We start from the raw sequence: 18863 nt of genomic DNA, 5'->3' as shown, positions 1-18863 counted from the left end.
TCCTGATAGGGCATGACGGGCACCCGACTCTCATCAGAGTCGAGCGAACCCTCAGACATTCGTTCTATCAAAACCTGTCATTTCAAAAACTTTTAAGAACATGAAATTTTTTCAAAAAGAAATCATCTAAAATACATACTCTTTTAAAGTACACAAATGGCTCAACTGACATCACTCTGTCGACATCTCGACAAACATACCACAGGACACTGTCTGCAAAGTCTCTAGCACATACAAAATACCATAACATAAGTGCTTTGACTCGGCAACACTCCGAACTGAGATGGAGCTCACCAATCCAGCTGATAGCCTGGGAACACCCTATAGCCAAATGTCTTCTACTCATCTGTATACACCTGCGTGGCATGAAACGCAGCGCCCCCAGGCAAAGGGACGTCAGTACGAACAATGTACCGAGTATGTAAGGCAGAACTGAAACAATATATCTCGACTCGGACGATAAAAGAGTAACAGACTCAACCTGTACCTGTAACTAACTCTGATAAACATGTACGTGCATATGAACTTTTGATGCAGCATGAGTATGTATATGTGTATGTATGTATATATATAATGCATGCCTTTACCCTGCTCACAGCCCCTTCGGGCATAATAGCATAATGGTCCCTTCGGGCAGCCGCTTCCGGCTTAATGATGATCGTATACCAGCTGATCAGGTGGTTTGCGTATATAACGCCTTAGCCCTTTTCCCTTCCCCATGAAATGATGTCGTGCATGTATGTAAATATGCAAATGCATGAAAATCTTTGAAAACCATCAAAAGACTCCCTTCGGAGCAACTTTAACGCAAAAAGGGAACTTCTTCCCCTTTGAGACCCCAAAATTTAAATGTAAAATGCATTGGAAAGAGAAAACCTTTTGAATGTCCCCTTCGGGAATTAAACAACATTATGAAATCGCACAACCTATGGATGCCCTCGCGGGACTTAAAAGGTCAAAGATACGAATACTCCTACACTGTCTAGGAATAGTCTTTGGAGTTCATTTATTTGTTGGGTTCGTTTAGATAATAAGGATCTTCATCACTACCATAATCATCACCACTATCATGTATCACTTTGAATGATCCATAACATAAACTGAGGCCATATGTTATATAGCACGCTCAGACATAAGCTGAGGCCATAGCACACTCAGACATAAGCTGAGGCCATAGCACACTCAGACATAAGCTGAGGCCATAGCACACTCAGACATAAGCCGAGGCCATATGTTATATAGCACACTCAGTCGCGTCATGAAATCACCTAGAAACTTAGGCTTGAAAATCTCTAGGATTGGAGTCATCGTAAGATTTTTCAGAAACTATAGACTTCTGGAATTTCTAGGAGTAAAAACATTATGGATGTCATGTATGGAATCAAAACATAGGAATCATGCCTTTGAAAGAAAGGGACGAGCCTTAACATACCTGGAATCTTAGTCCTTGCCCTTCCCACTTATCTCCTGACTTGTAATCTACATATAAAATCGTTCATACTATTATTAGGCTCACCATCATACACTTTTCTTAAGCCTTTAATTAAAATCCCTTTAGAACCTGCCGAAATTCGGGCAGCATCTCCCCTGTTTATATGCCTTACCCGAAATCTCAATTCAGCAACCAACAACAACAACAACAATACCAACATCAACAACAATATTACCAACACCAAAATATTCCATAAACATCTCACACGATGCTTTATCCAATTTCTCGACCCATAAATTCATTATACACTCATTTAGTAACTTTTCCTCCGTATATAAGCTTAAATCAATACTAATAAGGAAAGATTCATACCTTTCACCCGCTAGAATTGCAATATCTTCGATTATCACCTTGAATCCAAGCCAAGTTTCACCGCAATACGATAGTATAATCGCAACTACGCATTGTCCAACCTTAAATCCGGAGATTATACTTAATTCGCGTTAAAATCTAGTGGATAGAATTTGGGAGAATTTTCTAGAAGGTTTGGGAAATATTTGGAGGAGTCTTGGCTGAAAAATGAGGTTTTGGATCAAATTTGGTCCTTAAATAGTGGGTCAAATTCGGGTCGGGTCACTGTAGCAGCACTGTAGCACACGTTTTTGCTTTGTCAGCCGAACTTGTAACGTCCATATTTCTCTACTCCGATGTCCTATCAACGAGCGGTTTATTGGGTTGGAAACTAGACTCGACGAACTTCATTTTAGGCTTTTACCTTGCTTCAAAACTCTTCATCTACTAAAAGATGTTCTTTCTCCAAGTTGGGCCAAAATTACCCCTCATATTCTCTACCAGGTTCCAACAAATTTAATTTTCTTAATTCACTTGCCCTTCAATCCTTCCATAGCCTACAATATGCACTTAAACCCTTATAACCATAAGTTAAACACATATAAGCTCACATACTTCCTGAACGGTAACTCGAATCTCAACATACGAAACTACGGGGTGTAACAAGTTTCATGTTCAAATTGTACCAAAAATCACTTAGAAAATGTTATTTCGGAAGACGAAAAAACTTAAAGGGCTGGCTCGTCCTAGCTCGCGGCACGCTTAGGGCTGGGTTGGGCTGTCATTTTGCAGGCCCTTCAATTAAAAGGGCCAGCCCGTCCTAGACCATTTAATTTTTTGGCCCTTTAGGGCTGGGTTGGGTTGGGCTGGGCCATCCCATTTTGACAGCTCTACTTTTAACATAAAACTTATCTAATACTGTAATGTCTTTTGGTAAAAAATAAGTTAGCCAATATGGGTTCAATTCGAAGAATCAATGAAATTAATATAGCATATGAAAAACTCAATTTGGATCATCGGAGACTTTAATCTCAAAAGATGTAAGTAAAATATAAATTAGAAGAGCTTTCTATTGTTTGATTTTTTTTTTTTTTAAAGAATCTAATACAACTAAGAAAAATGTTTTCTAACTTTCATATACGTTTTTGTACTTTGAAATTTTAGAAGTCTTTTTAAAGTGTCAAATTAATGTTATAAAAATAAAGAAGCAAGAGCAGACAAAATTTAAAAAATATCTACAAATTAAATTTTAATGTCGCCCGGGCCAATTGACACTAGTTCATGTATATGTCTGTTTAGACTGAAAAATCTAACACCTAAAGTTCACAATTGAAATGAGAATATCTATGTTCTTTTTTCTTTTCATTTGGCAGTTTTTTTTTTTATTAAATGAATATAGCACTATAGAGTATCATTTGACTACTACTTTGAGTTCCTGAGGAACAGCGTTGAAATATAATCGTTTGTTTAAGCAAAAAGGAAATATAATCGTTTGTAATTGGTGGACCGGACAAAGCATGAATCAAAAGATGCTTGACCTTGACTTGGAATGTGTTTTCAGAATTTATTACCACTAGTACTAGTATATATTTTAGCTACCAACCGAAGCAATTCAACATTCGCATTTCAGAAAGTAACTTTGACCATTGGAAAAGCAAAGTCTCATATAATTTGGTATTGGAGGACACTGAGAACTTCAGTTCATTCACAACACTAAATCACCAAAACAAAGAAAACAGCATATCCTGCCTTGCAATGCATCTATACAAATGATTAAAGAAAAAGAGCATTTCGGTGCACAAAGCTCCCACTATGCGTAGGGTTCGAGGAAGAGTCAAACCGTTGAGTCTATCGTACGCAAAGAGTAAAAGGCATTGGCAAAAACCAGATGTTTAGAAAGCTTTTACTACATACTAGTATCAAGAAAATCCACTGATACTAGTACTGCTAAACCAAGCATTTGGAAATAACCTTGGTATGTGATAATGGATTATAAGTGTAACCAGCTCGTCTCTCCTCGAATGAATACTCAATATCATCAGCACAAGCAGAAACATGGCGTCTGAAGGGGGTTATCGCTGTCTGCATTGCGGTGGAAACTGAGGAAGGAGTTGCTGGCATTGGAGTGGGCAATATTTTCGGGGTAATACTTCCATCAACAGCAGAGGCAATCTTGGCTGGAGTCATAATTGGAGTTTTGTTCAAAGACACTGTTTCCTTCAGTCTTCCTTCAGCAGAGGCAATCTTGGTTGGAGTCGTCACTGGAGTTTTTTTCAAAGACGGTGTTTCTTTGACTTCCTCGCTCTTTAGGTTCTGATTCTGAATATTTATGGTGCTTGCATTTGATAAAAACAAAGACGATAAGGGAGAGAGAGGCTTCCTTGTCTGTGTTGATTCAGTTCTAGGTGCATTTAAAAGGGGCTTCCTTGTCTGTGCTGATTCAGTTCTCGGTGGATTTGATACTTTGCATGACAACTGCTTTTTTGGTACCAAAAAACTCTCTCTCCTTCCTGCAACAAAAATTCAAGTTAGACAATTCGAATATCAATAACAAGTTCCAACTTAGAAGCCGCAAAAGCTCAATAAACATGTAGATATAGAAATGACCACAAGCCTACCAGTTTGGTGAGAATTTTGGGGAGTTTTTTGTTGTTTCAACGAGCTAGGCAGTCGAGAGGATGGTGCAGCTTTACCAGCATATGGGGTTTGAAGTTTTGATCCTCCAAGCGAAAGTCTTCTATTGGACGAACCTCCCATTGATGGTCTAATATTCTTCTTTGCACTCTTTGAAGGACTAGGTATTGACCCAAAAAGTGCTTCTTGCTCCACCATCAACTGTCCCTGAAGCTTCTTCTGTTCCTTGAATAAAAAAGAAGAATCTTATAAACAACTACTAATACATAGTGCAGTCATTTCATGTGCAATCAAATGGCAAATCTGTACCCTCTGCCTCTGATGCTCAAGCTCCCTCTCCCGCTTTAGATCACAATACTGCTCAAGCATAGAAAGAAGGGCTACCTGGAAAGCCAAAGTGAAGGGATAAGTAACAAATATAATTCAAGTCCGATGGACAAACATTTAGGTTTAACAAATACGGGTTAGGTTCTTACACCATCATACAAGAATTCATGTCGTCTTTCTTTCTGCCAAGCGCTAGCTCTCAATCTCAATGTCTCCACCATAGCTGCCACAAAGTAAATGTCAAGATTGCTTATCAAACTGATCAAGTTTGAGGGGCATACTAAAAAGACATTCAACAATGTAGGTGATTTTTGTTCATGATAATCTAATATTGACTTGCATAACAAATTTTCAGACACCACACAGACGAGTAAACTCTTACTTTCTGGTATCTGTATTTTTAGAGCACAATACATGTAATGCAGGAAGTAACTCAAAGAAGAGTACATCAAAAGAAAGGTATTTCTATTAGAAAAATCAGTTTTCTCATCTCGAATGAGTATCCTGATAAGGGAACAAAAAATAGGTTCCATACCAGGGATTTTGTTGACAAGAACTCGTGCTTTCTCAGCTCGCTTTAGATTACGATGTGTACCTCTTCCACCATGGTAACGATTTTCATCCTAAAATGAAACATATAAGAAACAGAAGTGTGGTGTAGAACATACACGAAAGATGTTGAAAAACAGAACATAACATCCAACCCTGTTGTATTCCTCGAGCCAGCACTCCTCATCACGTGCAGCCAACCACTTCTCTAACTTTTCAAGAATATCTCTCCTGCTAAAAGCCTCCTCTTTAACCTTGAAAATTTGGACCTCAATTTGCTCAAGCAGATATGAAGGATCAATTGCCCCTACAAATGATAGCGTTACCACTTGAGAGATAAAACAAACATTCATGCATTAAGAACTACATAGATTTCTTCTAAGAAATCAATTTGTTTAGGCATATAAATAATCCACAAATTACCGCAAAAATGATTCAGTTACAAATTCATTTGGTTAGAAGTAGCTATATGTAACCTTGATGTCTGGTTTATGACAGAAAACAATTACCAGATTCTATAGTTTCAACAGAAAAGTCGACTGAATTTTGTGTTTCAGTAACCAAATGTGCCTTCCTACAGATTTCCTCCAACTCCAGCCGCTTTCTCAGAAGAACCTCTTTCATTTTCGTTGATTTCATTGCCTGCAACCTCGAGACTTCTGCCTCAGCCTGCAGAAGAAGTATAGAATCAAGAAAATTTCAGTACTGCAACAAAAGCATCACAACTATCCTAGGAAGCACTGGAATTTTGCTAAGAATTAACTACATAAAATAATTAATTGGACAAAATTTGGTTACTTATTTCATACATGTTGAAGACTATCAGTTGACAGAACGTTAGGCTCATCTATTTCATTTTCTGAAGCTGCAATGTGCCTTGTAAAGTCATGAAATTTCTGTTGCTCCTCTAATGATGTATCCATCAAGTTCCACAGCTCTATCAGGGTAGTTGCAAGAACTTGAAGCTAAGCAACAAGAAGATCAGCATTAGTACAGAGAGCAATATAAAACTTGGTTTGGAACAATTAAATTGACATTTATACTAACCCTAAGCAATCTTTGTTTCTTGAGCTCTTCCAATCTGTTGATTGTAGCAGACAACTTAACGATCATATCTTTGCTTATGTTTTTTAAGACACAGCAGTCTTCCATGGTTGAATCAATCTCAGCAATAGTTTGTTTGTAATCAACCCCAAGCACCACACATAACGAATTGATAGTTGTCAAGTGGTCAACCAGCAGCTCCAGGCGGTCACTCTGAAAATGTATACGAGATTCTGTTAGACAAACAATAACTCTTGTAATTATTTATAGCTGAGGACATATTTCCAATTAGTATGAAACTCGGCAACATAAAATGGAATCATACTTCCCATTTGTTTTTTTCCCTCTATTCTAAGCAGTACTGAAGTGTTTGTGAAGTGACAATTCTACCACACTCGTTTCGAACACTTGAAAATTTTTGCAACTATTTTATTCAAGGCAGAAATCTCAGTGCTAAAAAATGTGAAAATTTAAGACAGAGAAAGAGATGAAACAGAAAAAACCTTCTCTTTTTGCAAAGCAAGCAAATAATTCTGCATTTCTTCTAGTCTTTTGACAGACAAATTATTCTCATCAATGACACTCATTTGTGTATTCTCCTGGAAATGTGCACAGAGCTCTTTCGAGATACACTGTATCTGATCGACGACAGATGCAAATTGGTTCTTCCTCTCTCTTTTTCTTCTCTTCATATGCTCTAAGTTAGGCTTAATGGCCTCAAGCTCTTCCTTCAAACTTCTGGAACTCTGCTATTTAGGAGGCCAAACGTTAAAAGGTTCTACATACCAAGCAAAAGATCATAAAGTTTTGCTGAATTCTCCAAACGAGAGCATTTTTGTCTGTCTCTAACCTGCCTAGCATATGATGATTGTTCTCCTAGTGCTGCACATATTTTTGCAAGTTCTGCTTCAGAATCAACAACAGCTTGCTGCAGTTGAGCCCGGCAACGACTTGCCTGATTCACTTTTCGTCTATATACCTCAAGACACTCTTGTTGAAGTTCAAACAACATCTTATCCCTTTCGCTCTCTGGCTCTCCCATCTCATCCCATATTTTCTGATCCAAAAAACAAGGTGAATACAAAAAAGAGAACACTTAGAGAATACAATATAAGTCTTCTGTTTCGAGCAAACCTGCATCTCAGACAGAAGAGAGCCACAAGTCGTTTCCATATGCAAAGGCTTCTCACTTTGGCAGTTATGCATGTTGAGGCATTAACACCTTGAGAAAAAAAATGCAAAACTTAGAGACATCAAAAGAGAAAGAGATGGTAAAGGGAAGATTTATAAGACTAGCTAGAGGCAATCCAGAAGCACTGAGATTGAATTTAGATGAGCTACACAGCAAATCCCAGCTAAATTTAGAATAAAATGATGAAGTATTTGCTGTTTAGCACCCTCCAACTTTAAAATGAAAACAAGTATGAATACTCTTATCCTATGTAGCTCGGACTCTTCAATACCACCTATTGGTGCGTGTCAGATCCTTCAAAAGTAGTGCATTTTTGGAGGATCCGACATGGGTGCAGCAGCATTTTTGGAGAATTCGAGCAATATAGCTCCTAACAACTAAATGTACAACCTTTCTCATTGGAACACTCCTAAGGCCTAAGCAAGAATTCTTGAACAGCAAACAACCAGTTCAGATATTCACGACCAAGAAGTACTGGATTCAAAAATAGATTCATAAGTTCGATACCTTGTATAAAACTCGTGTGTAAGAAATATTCGATCGCATAGAGTGTTCGTCTACTGTAACCCTCGTTTTCACTACTATTTCGACTTTCACTACCACAAATGGTCCTATAAATGTAACTGTCACCGTAATTCTCACTACCACACATAATGCCCAATCCGGATGGGCCTTCGATTTGCCCCTACCCTAGCTCTACAATCCACCCGTCTTCCCCAGTCCCTGAAAGCCCTCCGAGGGCCTAGCCAAACAACTAAATGTACAACCTTTTTTCATTGTTTCAAAAGTTGTGATGATCTTACAACATCTCTTGGACAGAAAGTCACAAACAAATTCTGGTATTTACAATGTTAACCAATAAAAGCTCATGTTCAATCTGAATTTATCTATACAATCAATCAATTATACCTCAATCTTAAGTTTTATAAATTTGAAAAAGATACTGCAGGAAATAAAGCTCTTTTTTGTTCATGTATAGTCCAAAAACATGAAGAAGATTAAGCTTCTCACGGATGCACATGTAAAATTACATGAACAATGAATTAATTGCCATAGAACCCACCCCAACTCCCAAGTATTCCAGTTAAATGTACAAAAACAGCAAAGTAATAGTCAACTAGTAATAAAATAGAAATCTCCATGAAGGTAAAATTACGATCATTTTTTCTAAGTCCCATTTGGTTATTCTAGAAATAGAATTAGGGAAACAAAGAAATAGAAATCTTACCCTTTGTTTGGATTTATTTACCCATGGTTTCATAATGTATCGTAACGTATAACATATTGTGTTGTACTGTATTAATGAATACAATGTTTGGATAGACTATATCGTTTGTTGTGGTTTAATGGGTAAATGAAATAAATAACCAGGCAGAAATCATCAAATCTGTTGTTACAAAAAAATTGAGCTTTTTCATGTTTATATAACAACGGAGTTACAACCCGAGGCGGAGTCAAGATTTTTTCTAAGGGTTCAATAATATAAAGAAGTCAATGGGTTCAACACCTACTATATATACATAAAAAATAATTTTAACCTTATATATAGAGTGAAATTTTTTGCAGAAGAAACCCTCGGCCCTTACTGGCTTTGCCCCGGGTTACAATGAGTTTATAACACTACAATGTAATTTCATGGTATGAATAAAAACAATACAATAATGAACCGCGGGAAACAACCATCCAAACAGGAGTAAGTAGAAAAATGCTTACGTTAATATATAGGCAGAAGTGTTCTTTTTCCAGCAAATTTCTCTGTTTTCCTCAGTTTGGTTAAAAGACAGTTGAAATGAAAGAGAAGCAAAGTGAGATTATGTAATGCTTGTTATGATAAATTGGTGTAGAATAGAAATTGTTGAATTTTGAGTGGTACAAAGGAGGGAAACGAGAAGTTAGCTTTTGTAAAAGTTTTATTATGAAAGCAAACGTATGCACAAAGAGTGGGCGCTCTGATCTCTTTATAGGGCCGTTTGATAATCATTTGCTTACTGTTTTTGAATTTCAAAGTTGATCTCTATTTAATCCTTTAAAGATACTCTATTTCTTTATTTCTTTCAAATCCTTTGTTATCCCATTTTGGTACAACTAAATGCAAAGTAATCAATGCATTATTTGTTCTTATTAAAATTAATACCAATTCTAAATCATGTTTGAATATTAAAATGTATATTTGGATTAATCTTAATAGATATTTGTATATGTAGATTTTGTATTAAACTATAAATACTAAATAAGTAAGATTGTTATTTATTCAATATTTGACGTAAAACTTGTCTTTATTTAAAAATTAATTAGTAAATATAAGATTAATTGAATTCATGGTTAATTAGCAATTCTTTTTTAGAATTACAAAGTGCAATTAATTCCTTCGGTTGCATAGAATTTCATGTTGATCCAGCAATAGTAGGGCAAATAAACATGCCAGAACTGCTTAATTACACTAGCCTAATTTCAATGTGTCAGTCCAAACATGTCTTAATTAAATAAGAGTCAATCTTCAAGTTGAGGCATTCATGGTTTGATTTGGTTCGATTTTTATCTAAATCGAAATTTAATTGACTATTTACGCGTACAAAATAAACCAATCATTAAATAATAAAGATCATCGATATTAATTCTAGCATCGAGACACCATTTACAAATTGGATAAACTTTTCCCTTGATTTTCGCAACAAATATCTATCATTTCCCAATCGATTTCATCATTAAACTTAAAGTCGATCATACTAATTACATTCACCACTTGGGACCTTAGGCCCTTTCCCAACTTGATACTTGAAAAGGATACAAATGTATGATTTTTCCGCGCACCAATTGATTGCAGATTTGCAGTATTTAGCCGCTATAAAAAAAAAAATTGATACGTCAAACACCTTTTACCTCTAGCAACGATTAGAACTTAGAAGGATAGAAGAAAAGAACAAAATTTAATTCAAAAAACTGAAAATATCATCTCGACTCTCACGTAGTTTTGAACGTATGCCCTGTACCTAGGAAAAACTCTCGCACAAATACGTATATTACTACTTTGTTTCCTTCTTAAAAGATTAGGTTATATACCTCAATTTTTTAACATATAGATTGATATTTATATTTCTAGGTCCTCCCTCGGTCACAAGTGTGGAATGGTTCAATATAACCCTTTACTATTTGAATAAAGAAATGACATTATAAGATCTCTCATGTTTTATTTTCAGATCTCTTACGCGTAAAAAATAAATATCTCTCGAGAAAACTGATATAAAATTAATTTTTTTCTAATGAGCGACAAGAGCAATGACAGTCTCAAGTTATATGCACTAGTATTATTTGGGAGTCAGAAATGTTTTGTCTCAAACAAATTTTCTTTTGGCCATTTTCAGGATATTTTAAATTAAAAAAAGATTTTTTTTGATTTATAAAGTAATTTCTAAATATTTAAGTTCATCCGCATCTCTCCTTTCTGGTGGCATCGATATAAGTTCTTTTCTCCCTTCGAAAAAAAAAAAAAAAGACTTCAGTTCTCATTCCTAGTTTAAATGTTTTTCCACGTCATCTAACATGAAGTTTAAATAGAGACGAAGGTGATTTTTAAATTGGTTTTGGGAGATTATTTTTTTAATAGAGTACTCCCAATATTCCTTCTCAGCATGATATGCAATGGCACCAAACAATATACATAATGATAGATTGTGAATCCTACGAAGATTTGACGGCTGAGATTGATCCAAGATTTGATGATGGGGAGTCCAGACTCCAGAGCAACATTCCAAAAAAAAAAAGACACACTCTCAGAATACAATATAAGTCTTGTGTTTCGAGCAAACCTGCATCTCAGACAGAAGAGAGGCACAAATTGTTTCCATATGCAAAAGCGTCTCCGGTCTCACTTTGACGGTTATGCATGTTGCACTCAGATTAAACTTAGATGAGCTACGTAGGAAAATCCCAGCTAAATTTAGAATAAAATGTTGAAGTATTTAGCACCATCCAACCTTTAAATGCTTTTGATCTCTCAAACGATTACCTCTGTAAATATGGTTCAGTACAACCCATTTACTGTTTTGCTCATGATGAAATATAGATACAGTTACCAATTTCAAAAAAATTGTTTGAGAGATTCTGTCCAAGAGGTGCTGAATGACCATCACAACTTTTGAAAAATGTATCTATACAATCAATCAACGATACTTCAATCATAAATTTAATAAATTATAAAAAGATACTGCACGAAATAAGGCCCCTTTTTTGCAATTATCAACTAGTAAAAAATTAGATATCTAAATGGATGTGAAATTACGATCATTTTTTCTAAGTCCCATTTTGTTATTCTAGAGATAGAATTAGGGAAACAAAGAAATAGAAGAAACCAGACGATACGATCTCCTAGGCAAGAAGAATATAAAAAACAGAGCACCAATTTCAGCCCAAGTCCGTTGAGCACTAAAACGTTAAAAATTAAAAACGAGGAAATAGAACGAAAGAAACCTTACTAAAAATTTGATTAAAACTCCACCGAAGGGTTTCGTAATATTCCAACAGAAGTGTTCTTTTTCCGGCAAATTTCTCTGCTCTACTCAGTTTGGTTAAAAGGCTGTTGAAATGGAAGCGACGTAAACTGAAATTGTGTGATGCTTGTTATGATAATGTGATATTTTGGTGTAGAATTGAAATTGTTGAATTTGAGTGGTACAAGGAGGGAAACGAGTCGTTACTTTTTTTTTTTTGTAAAGTAAGTACAGAAAACAAAGAGAGCGCCTTTTCAATGGGAATGAAGATCATTTTCCAATGTGTAAATTTTCACCAAAAAGAATAAAACAAATGAAGCAAATAAATGCAAACTTAATAGAGGAACAAGCGCAGTATGTCAAGTGAGAACATAACGAGCAATAATCTGCAAATATGGGAAGAAAGACACAAAAGATGCTTTGAAGATAAATCAATCCATATCCAGAAGATAAAGTTGAACTGTTTGGTACTTTTCAAAAGCTTGTTTTCTTCAAAATAGCAGCCTGCCAACATTTTGCTATCGATGTCCTTGCGTCCGCCTGTGACGGCTTCCGTATGGGAGCTAGCCATAAACTCTCTTGAACATCTCATCAAAAAAAATCACCCAGCGCCAGAAAAACTAGTCTGCTCCAATTTCCAAGATCCATAATGGGCTATCTGTTCTAAGCTTAGGATACAAACACCTACTCTACTAGACACATGGAAAACCAAATTAACAGGATGTGCCATAACTTGAAAAAGAAGCCAAAACAGGCAGAGGCATTTATCTTGATTCTAATTTCATAGGTTAACTGTTTAATTTGTCTACCACATCACAAGTAATTATAAGAGTTACAGAAGTACAGTAAAAAAGAAGATACAAATATGTGTTGATGAAGGACCTTGAGACCCAAAGAAGCTCAATAAGTTAATGATAGATAAGCCTTTCGCTTTCGCTCATGTTTTTGTCAAGAGGATGAATGTATTAACTTTAAAGCCTTCATTTAGATATGTGCATATGTGGAACTGTACTAACAAAAATGTGGATAAGTGGGGAAATACCTCACAGGTAATAAGGGATGATGTAACAAGGTCCACCAGGGGAAAATAACAATCAAGACGTTAATTTTATCCTTTAAAAAAAAAAAAAAAAGAGCAAACATCAGCCTTCTTTAGACATACAAATACATTTTTCTAAGACCAAAAATCGTTATTCCAACAATTCAAATAGAAAGAAGAAAAGTAATGAACAGAAAAAATTCCATAAGCTCTTTGTATGTAAAGGGAGGTGGCCAACACACATTCAAGGAAATCTTAAATGAACTTCAATTGTCTTTTACCCATCATTTTCATTTTCAGATGCTATACACGTAAAAAGGGCAGCCCGATGACTAAGCTCCCGCTATGCGCGGGGTCCGGAGAAGGGCCGGACCACAAGGATCTATTGTACGTAGCCTTACCTTGCATTTCTGCAAGAGACTGTTTTCACGGCTTGAACCCATGACGTCCAGGTCACATGGTAGCAACTTTACCAGTTATGCCAAGGCTCCCCTTCTCAGATGCTATACACGTAATTAAGAAAAATTAGGAAACAATTACAGGTATATGTGAGGATAACTTTTATGGTTGAACTGAAAATTACAATGACAAATTCCCATAAGCTTTCTATTCATCAACTGTATGTCCAATTTAAGATATATGCCACAAACTAGTTCTTCAACAATAAACCTTCATACTTTCCATGTTTGCTAGCAGCTTAATAGGTCCTCACCACACGACTGCATTCAGAACTCGAGGCTAAACTTAGCAACTTGTGCTCAGTAGTGTGAACACATTGATTGTTTCTTTCTTAAGCAAAAACAACTTCAGTAGGAAGATCTGTCATTTCCATTTTCCACAATAGCAAATCTGGAACTAAGTCAAGAGTTGACTGGAAAGGATTTTTTTTTTAGAAGCAAACCAATAAAAATCTCTCGAGCACCAATGGCACGAGAATTTCAACCACACCGTCAAAACTTATTAAAGTTGTATGACAAATCAGATATTCACAGATTGCTTTCACACCAGGGATGCCTAAAGGATTTGATCATTATTATTATTAATGGCTTTAAAAGAGATTCCAAAAATGTGTCCAAAGTTTAGAGATTGACGGCATTTAATTTTGCCAAAACTTTCCAAAAAGAATCCTAGTGATTTTAGTATATAGTCAAAACATATCTGTTCATTGATATCGATATATCAGGAATTTAAATAAGTAACACTATTTTACATACTCTGTACTTAGATTGAGACTCATCTTTCAAGAAAACAAAGAGTTCTTACTAAATTGGGTTAGTTTTACTGATTCCCAAATATCAACGAGGTTTACATGCCAGTTATTATTGTATCATAGCACATAAACAAGATCAGGATACACAATCATGTGTACTGAATGAACATTACACAGCTCATCTTATCCAAAATTTCCCTTGTTTCTGAAATGGGACTTAGATTTAGAGCAGAACACTAAGATTTTTATCCTTGCCTTCTTCATTCTTTTTCCACATCAAGATGATTTGATTAGCGCAAGTCGAGTTTTTTTTTTTTTTGGTCAAAGTTTGTTGAAAAACAGAGTAGCGTTGCTGATAATTAAAAGAGATTAACAAGCCTTCACAATTCATATCCTAGGTATACTAACAAAGTACGGAGTATGAACAAATAAGGTAATGCTTCTTGAAGCCAAAAGGTATTGTGAACAAGTATCCCATAATCTACAGTATTGATTAGCTATTATTCTTTTCCTATTTATGTGACACTTTTCCTTTCCTGAACTTCCCAAAATTTGTTTATACAACGCTACAAATACATGCATGATGGTTTAGTAATGTGTTTATAGAACTCCAACTTTTCCGTAAGAGACTGCATATAGAAATTGTTTTAGAATAATTATAATGCCGAAACAGAAGCGCAGGTAGATTCAGTAGTAAATTATCAGCTATATGCATCTCAGAAATAAAATCAATGGAGCAGCAACATACACGATAAATGCAAGAGAATCTCAACCACACCGTCACAACTTATTAAAGTTGTATGGTCATATATTCACAGATTGCTTTCACAACAGGGATGCCTAATGGATTTGATCATTAGCATTATTAGTGGCTTTAAAAAAAAAATCCAAAAATGTGTCCAAAGTTTAGAGATTGACGGCATTTAATTTTGCAAACTTTCCAAAAAGAATCCTAGTGATTTTAGTATCTAGGCAAAAACATATCTCTTCATAGATATCAATGTAACAGGAATTCAAATCAGTAACACTATTTTAAATACTCTGTACTTAGATTGAGACTCATCTTTCAAGAAAACAAAGAGTTCTTACCTAAATTGGGTTCATTTTACTGATTCCCAAAATATCAACGAGGCTTGCATATCCTGTTATTATTATATCATAACACAGAAACAAGATCAGGATATACAATCATATGTACTGAATGAACATTAACAGTATCATCTTATCCAAAATTTCCCTTCTTTCTGAAATAGGACTTAGATTTTAGAGCAAACAGGTCAAACTAGAACTTGACCAAAACAAATCCTGAATAAGCTAGAGGTCTATCCTTCTTTTTCCAATCAATATGAGTTGATTAGCTAGTTGAATTTTATTTTTATTTTTTTGGTCAAAGCTTGTTGAGTTATCCTCAAGAGAATAAACTACAGACATCTATTTACATGATGATTTCAAACCATTGAATAGTATCATTTCATGTACCCCTGTTCAATCTCACTCAGAAATATAATCCATCATTCGTACATCTAACATTAAGGTCATCAACAATTCAAAGAAATTGTGACTTCATAGAGATCCAAATTGCCATCTCCAACTAGAAGCTTTTGCCACCTTCATCAAAAAGGAAGAAATAAAAATAAATGAAGACCTAGAACTTTTTGCCACATTCTCCAACAATTTTGTTAATCTCCAAGCTCTAGTTGTGGAAGAAGGAAAAGAGAAGGAGGTATCAGCAGCAACTGGTTTTACGATGGGACGGCTCATTAGTCACAATGTTCATATTAATCTATTGAAACAATCAATAAGAATCTTCTCCCATATTATCCACGTATACTTAGTCACTCTATTAATTCACAGGATTTCGAACCAATAACAACTTATGGTCTTCTAGGCTTTTCCTTCAATACTACCCACCAATTGCTTATGACAATGTATAAATATTCATAAATATGGAAGAGACAGGCATAACGACCACTTCGGATTACATTCTTAAATAAACACAAGGGAGAGTTTGTTAAAGAGATCATCTTAATCCTAAATTAATACAGCTAATAAAAACAGATTTAGTCAATCTTGCTCGTTATTTAAATATTCAAATTATCACCGTCCTCATTCTTTAGTTAGCATCAATAGTTCGCAAAGAAGAAGTCAAAATTTATATACTTGATCTTTTTTCTTTCTTTTTGGGATAAGTATGCATGTTAGGGGAAATAAGAAGGATACTTTCGGTTTTAGCATGACTGAAAGAGAAATGTGAGTCTAAAACTAACGGGTATTAGACAACTAATTCAATGAAATCATCAAGACCTCACTACTATGCAAAAAAAAAAAAAAAAAAAAAAGTAATCATGCTTCTAAGGAGAACAACCAGTTGGAGGAGCACTTAGCTCAACCCTTCTAAAAATAATTATGCTATTTTTAAAAATATTGCGACATCTTCAAAGAACTCCAATCTTCCATAAAAAAGAAATCCTTGCCTATCAAACGTTATTACAACTGGAGATAGGTTTGCAAATTCTATCTAAATTGTTAAACAAACCACCTTCAACAGAGTGCATTCATAGACATCATGCTTATCTTTTGCATTCCGGTAATAGGAACAATATTTCCAGAAGTGTTTAAGAAAAAACTCACCATCCATAGTCACAGTAGCAATGGTTTTAAGAGCACTCACTGGTTTGTGCAGTAGGAACAGGACGAGAACCGCCAGCATTGCTCACCCCACAGGATGGTCCAAGGAAGTAGGTCAGTTATCGATCCTGGCCCTGTCCTGGATCCCTATACAAACTAGACTAGAGTAGTGTCGCTGATAATCAAACGAGATTAACAAGTCTTCACAATTCATATCCCAGGTAATGCTTCTTGAAGGCAAAAGGTATTATGTAACAAGCCTCCTATAATCTACAGTATTAATTAGATTTTCTTTTTCATATTTATGTGACGTTCTTCCATTCCAGAACATCCCAAATTATGTTTAATGCCATCTACAACGCTACAGATTACATGCAAGATGGTTTAGTTATATGTTTATAGAACTCCAACTTTTTTTTTTTTTTGATGAGATGAGAACTCCAACTTTTCCCTAAGAGACTGCATAAAGTAATTGTTTTAGGATAATTATAATGACAAAACAGAAGCACGGGTAGATTCAGCAGTAATTATCAGCTATATGCATCTCAGAAATAGAATCAATAGAGCAGAAACATATGCGATAATAAAGGTAATCACTAACTCAGATATGGAAACCAGGTTTAAGTTTTGAAAATTTATGACAAGTCAAGTAACTATCTAATCTATGTGCAAAGAAGCCCACAGGCTGTACTTTACAGAAATACAACAGCAAAGACAACAAAGAGGCTGCCAGATATTTCAACCTTTTGTTTACACAAATATACAACCCACCTCTAACATTATGGCATGAAAAATGGAGCAAAGAAGACTCAAATTAAGTTAGAGTGGGTCACCAGCTGTAAGATCTCTAAACAATCTCCCCAGGCTTGAATCCGCTGTCAACACAATCTGTGTGCGAGTCCAGTTCACAGGGAGAATCAAACCATTTAGGGTTCTCTGGGTAGAAGTTCTCTACAACGAAACCTACATCTGTATCTATACTGTCATCATGCCTTAAGGGCTTGGTCAGTTTAGAATTCCCACAGTCAAGAATGCGCTTCTGATCAAATTCATTGCATTCCAATGGTTTCTCTGATTTACAAGACTCACCCAGCAGATCCTTCTCATTCCTACAATCTGACCTTATCTGATCCCAAGATGCAACCTCCCCAAGCGTTCTCCCAAAGCTGTCTTCATCTTCATCGATGAGCTCTGCATCCTTGCCGTCCTCAAAAATACGATGATGATGCGCACCCCAATCTGCCAAATCATTTTCCCCTACCAGTAGATCATCTGAGATCGGCTTATCCGAGAGCAATCCAGCTGACTTTGATCCATATTCTCTCACATTCCTAAGCTTATTCACAAAATCAAACAATTCACGAGACACCGAGCACAATAACTCCTGAGGAACTCTCCCGATCTGGCCCTCAAGTAGGTCAATCTCATTCCTCGCTTCCTGAATTTGCTGCAAAATCGAATGTTGCAGATCTCCACCGTCCTTCCCAAGGAACCCAAAATCTCCATTTTCTGCTTCATCGCCCATCCCATACACTGTTTCCTGATCCATCAAAAACCCTCCTTTATGCCCAACAACTCGATGCATTATTCTTGCATTCCCATCCAAAGGGCCAGGTTCATGCCCCGAGTGTACCACATACAACTTAAATACTGCTGTCCCTTCCTCCTGATAGACAAATGTCTTATCTTCTCATTATAATTTGATATAGGAACTATCGCCCTTATACGAAACCCACACCCACACCTTTTTGACGCGTAAGGCTCCCTCTTTAATATCTTCGATTTCTTCGAGGACACAGGCTCTCCCGCTCGATGACACGCGTAATCTTTAACTTCAGCCATAAATGGCTTGTACCTTATATATTTCTGTCTAAATCACAACACCACTTTATACTTCGTCGCCAATTGCTGTAATCTAAGCAGCACATCCTTGGCGGGTACATCAAACGACTCCGTATACTCAAACCTAC

General features: G+C 35.9%; 2 protein-coding genes across 3 annotated transcripts; both read right to left on the bottom strand.

Moving 5' to 3' along the window:
- Window positions 1–3421: 3421 nt before the first annotated feature.
- On the bottom strand, window positions 3422–9463 carry LOC132645696 (65-kDa microtubule-associated protein 3-like). Of its 2 annotated transcripts, none has more exons than XM_060362834.1 (13): window positions 9243–9463; window positions 7472–7559; window positions 7188–7394; window positions 6841–7083; window positions 6341–6550; window positions 6103–6258; window positions 5803–5962; window positions 5449–5600; window positions 5280–5367; window positions 4894–4967; window positions 4727–4801; window positions 4402–4636; window positions 3422–4293 (listed from the first exon to the last, which is right to left on the bottom strand). In XM_060362834.1, exons 2-13 carry the CDS (start codon window positions 7541–7543, stop codon window positions 3731–3733), a joined length of 2235 nt encoding a protein of 744 aa, XP_060218817.1. In that variant the 5' UTR covers window positions 7544–7559; window positions 9243–9463; the 3' UTR covers window positions 3422–3730. The 2 variants fall into 2 exon arrangements, with proteins under 2 accessions (XP_060218817.1, XP_060218816.1); XM_060362833.1 differs by having other exon boundaries at window positions 4402–4642; window positions 9243–9462.
- Window positions 9464–12411: 2948 nt separating this feature from the next.
- Window positions 12412–18863, bottom strand: LOC132645695 (uncharacterized). Its single transcript, XM_060362832.1, has one exon. It carries the CDS (start codon window positions 18476–18478, stop codon window positions 17741–17743), a length of 738 nt encoding a protein of 245 aa, XP_060218815.1. The 5' UTR covers window positions 18479–18863; the 3' UTR covers window positions 12412–17740.

The sequence above is a fragment of the Lycium barbarum genome, chromosome 6 (assembly GCF_019175385.1).
Source record: "Lycium barbarum isolate Lr01 chromosome 6, ASM1917538v2, whole genome shotgun sequence".
Taxonomy (NCBI): domain Eukaryota; kingdom Viridiplantae; phylum Streptophyta; class Magnoliopsida; order Solanales; family Solanaceae; genus Lycium; species Lycium barbarum.
This window is presented reverse-complemented; position numbering and strand designations above follow the sequence as displayed.

Bases quoted from the DNA above. Each gene is read 5' to 3' on its own strand.
- LOC132645696 (XM_060362833.1), bottom strand. From the start codon at position 7,543: ATGCATAACTGCCAAAGTGAGAAGCCTTTGCATATGGAAACGACTTGT. The intron at 4,968-5,279 runs GTATGGAACCTA...ACTTTGTGGCAG, and splicing joins TCTTGTCAACAAAATCCCTG to CTATGGTGGAGACATTGAGA. The intron at 4,643-4,726 runs GTACAGATTTGC...TTTTTATTCAAG, and splicing joins TTGAGCATCAGAGGCAGAGG to GAACAGAAGAAGCTTCAGGG.
- LOC132645695 (XM_060362832.1), bottom strand. From the start codon at position 18,478: ATGCATCGAGTTGTTGGGCATAAAGGAGGGTTTTTGATGGATCAGGAA.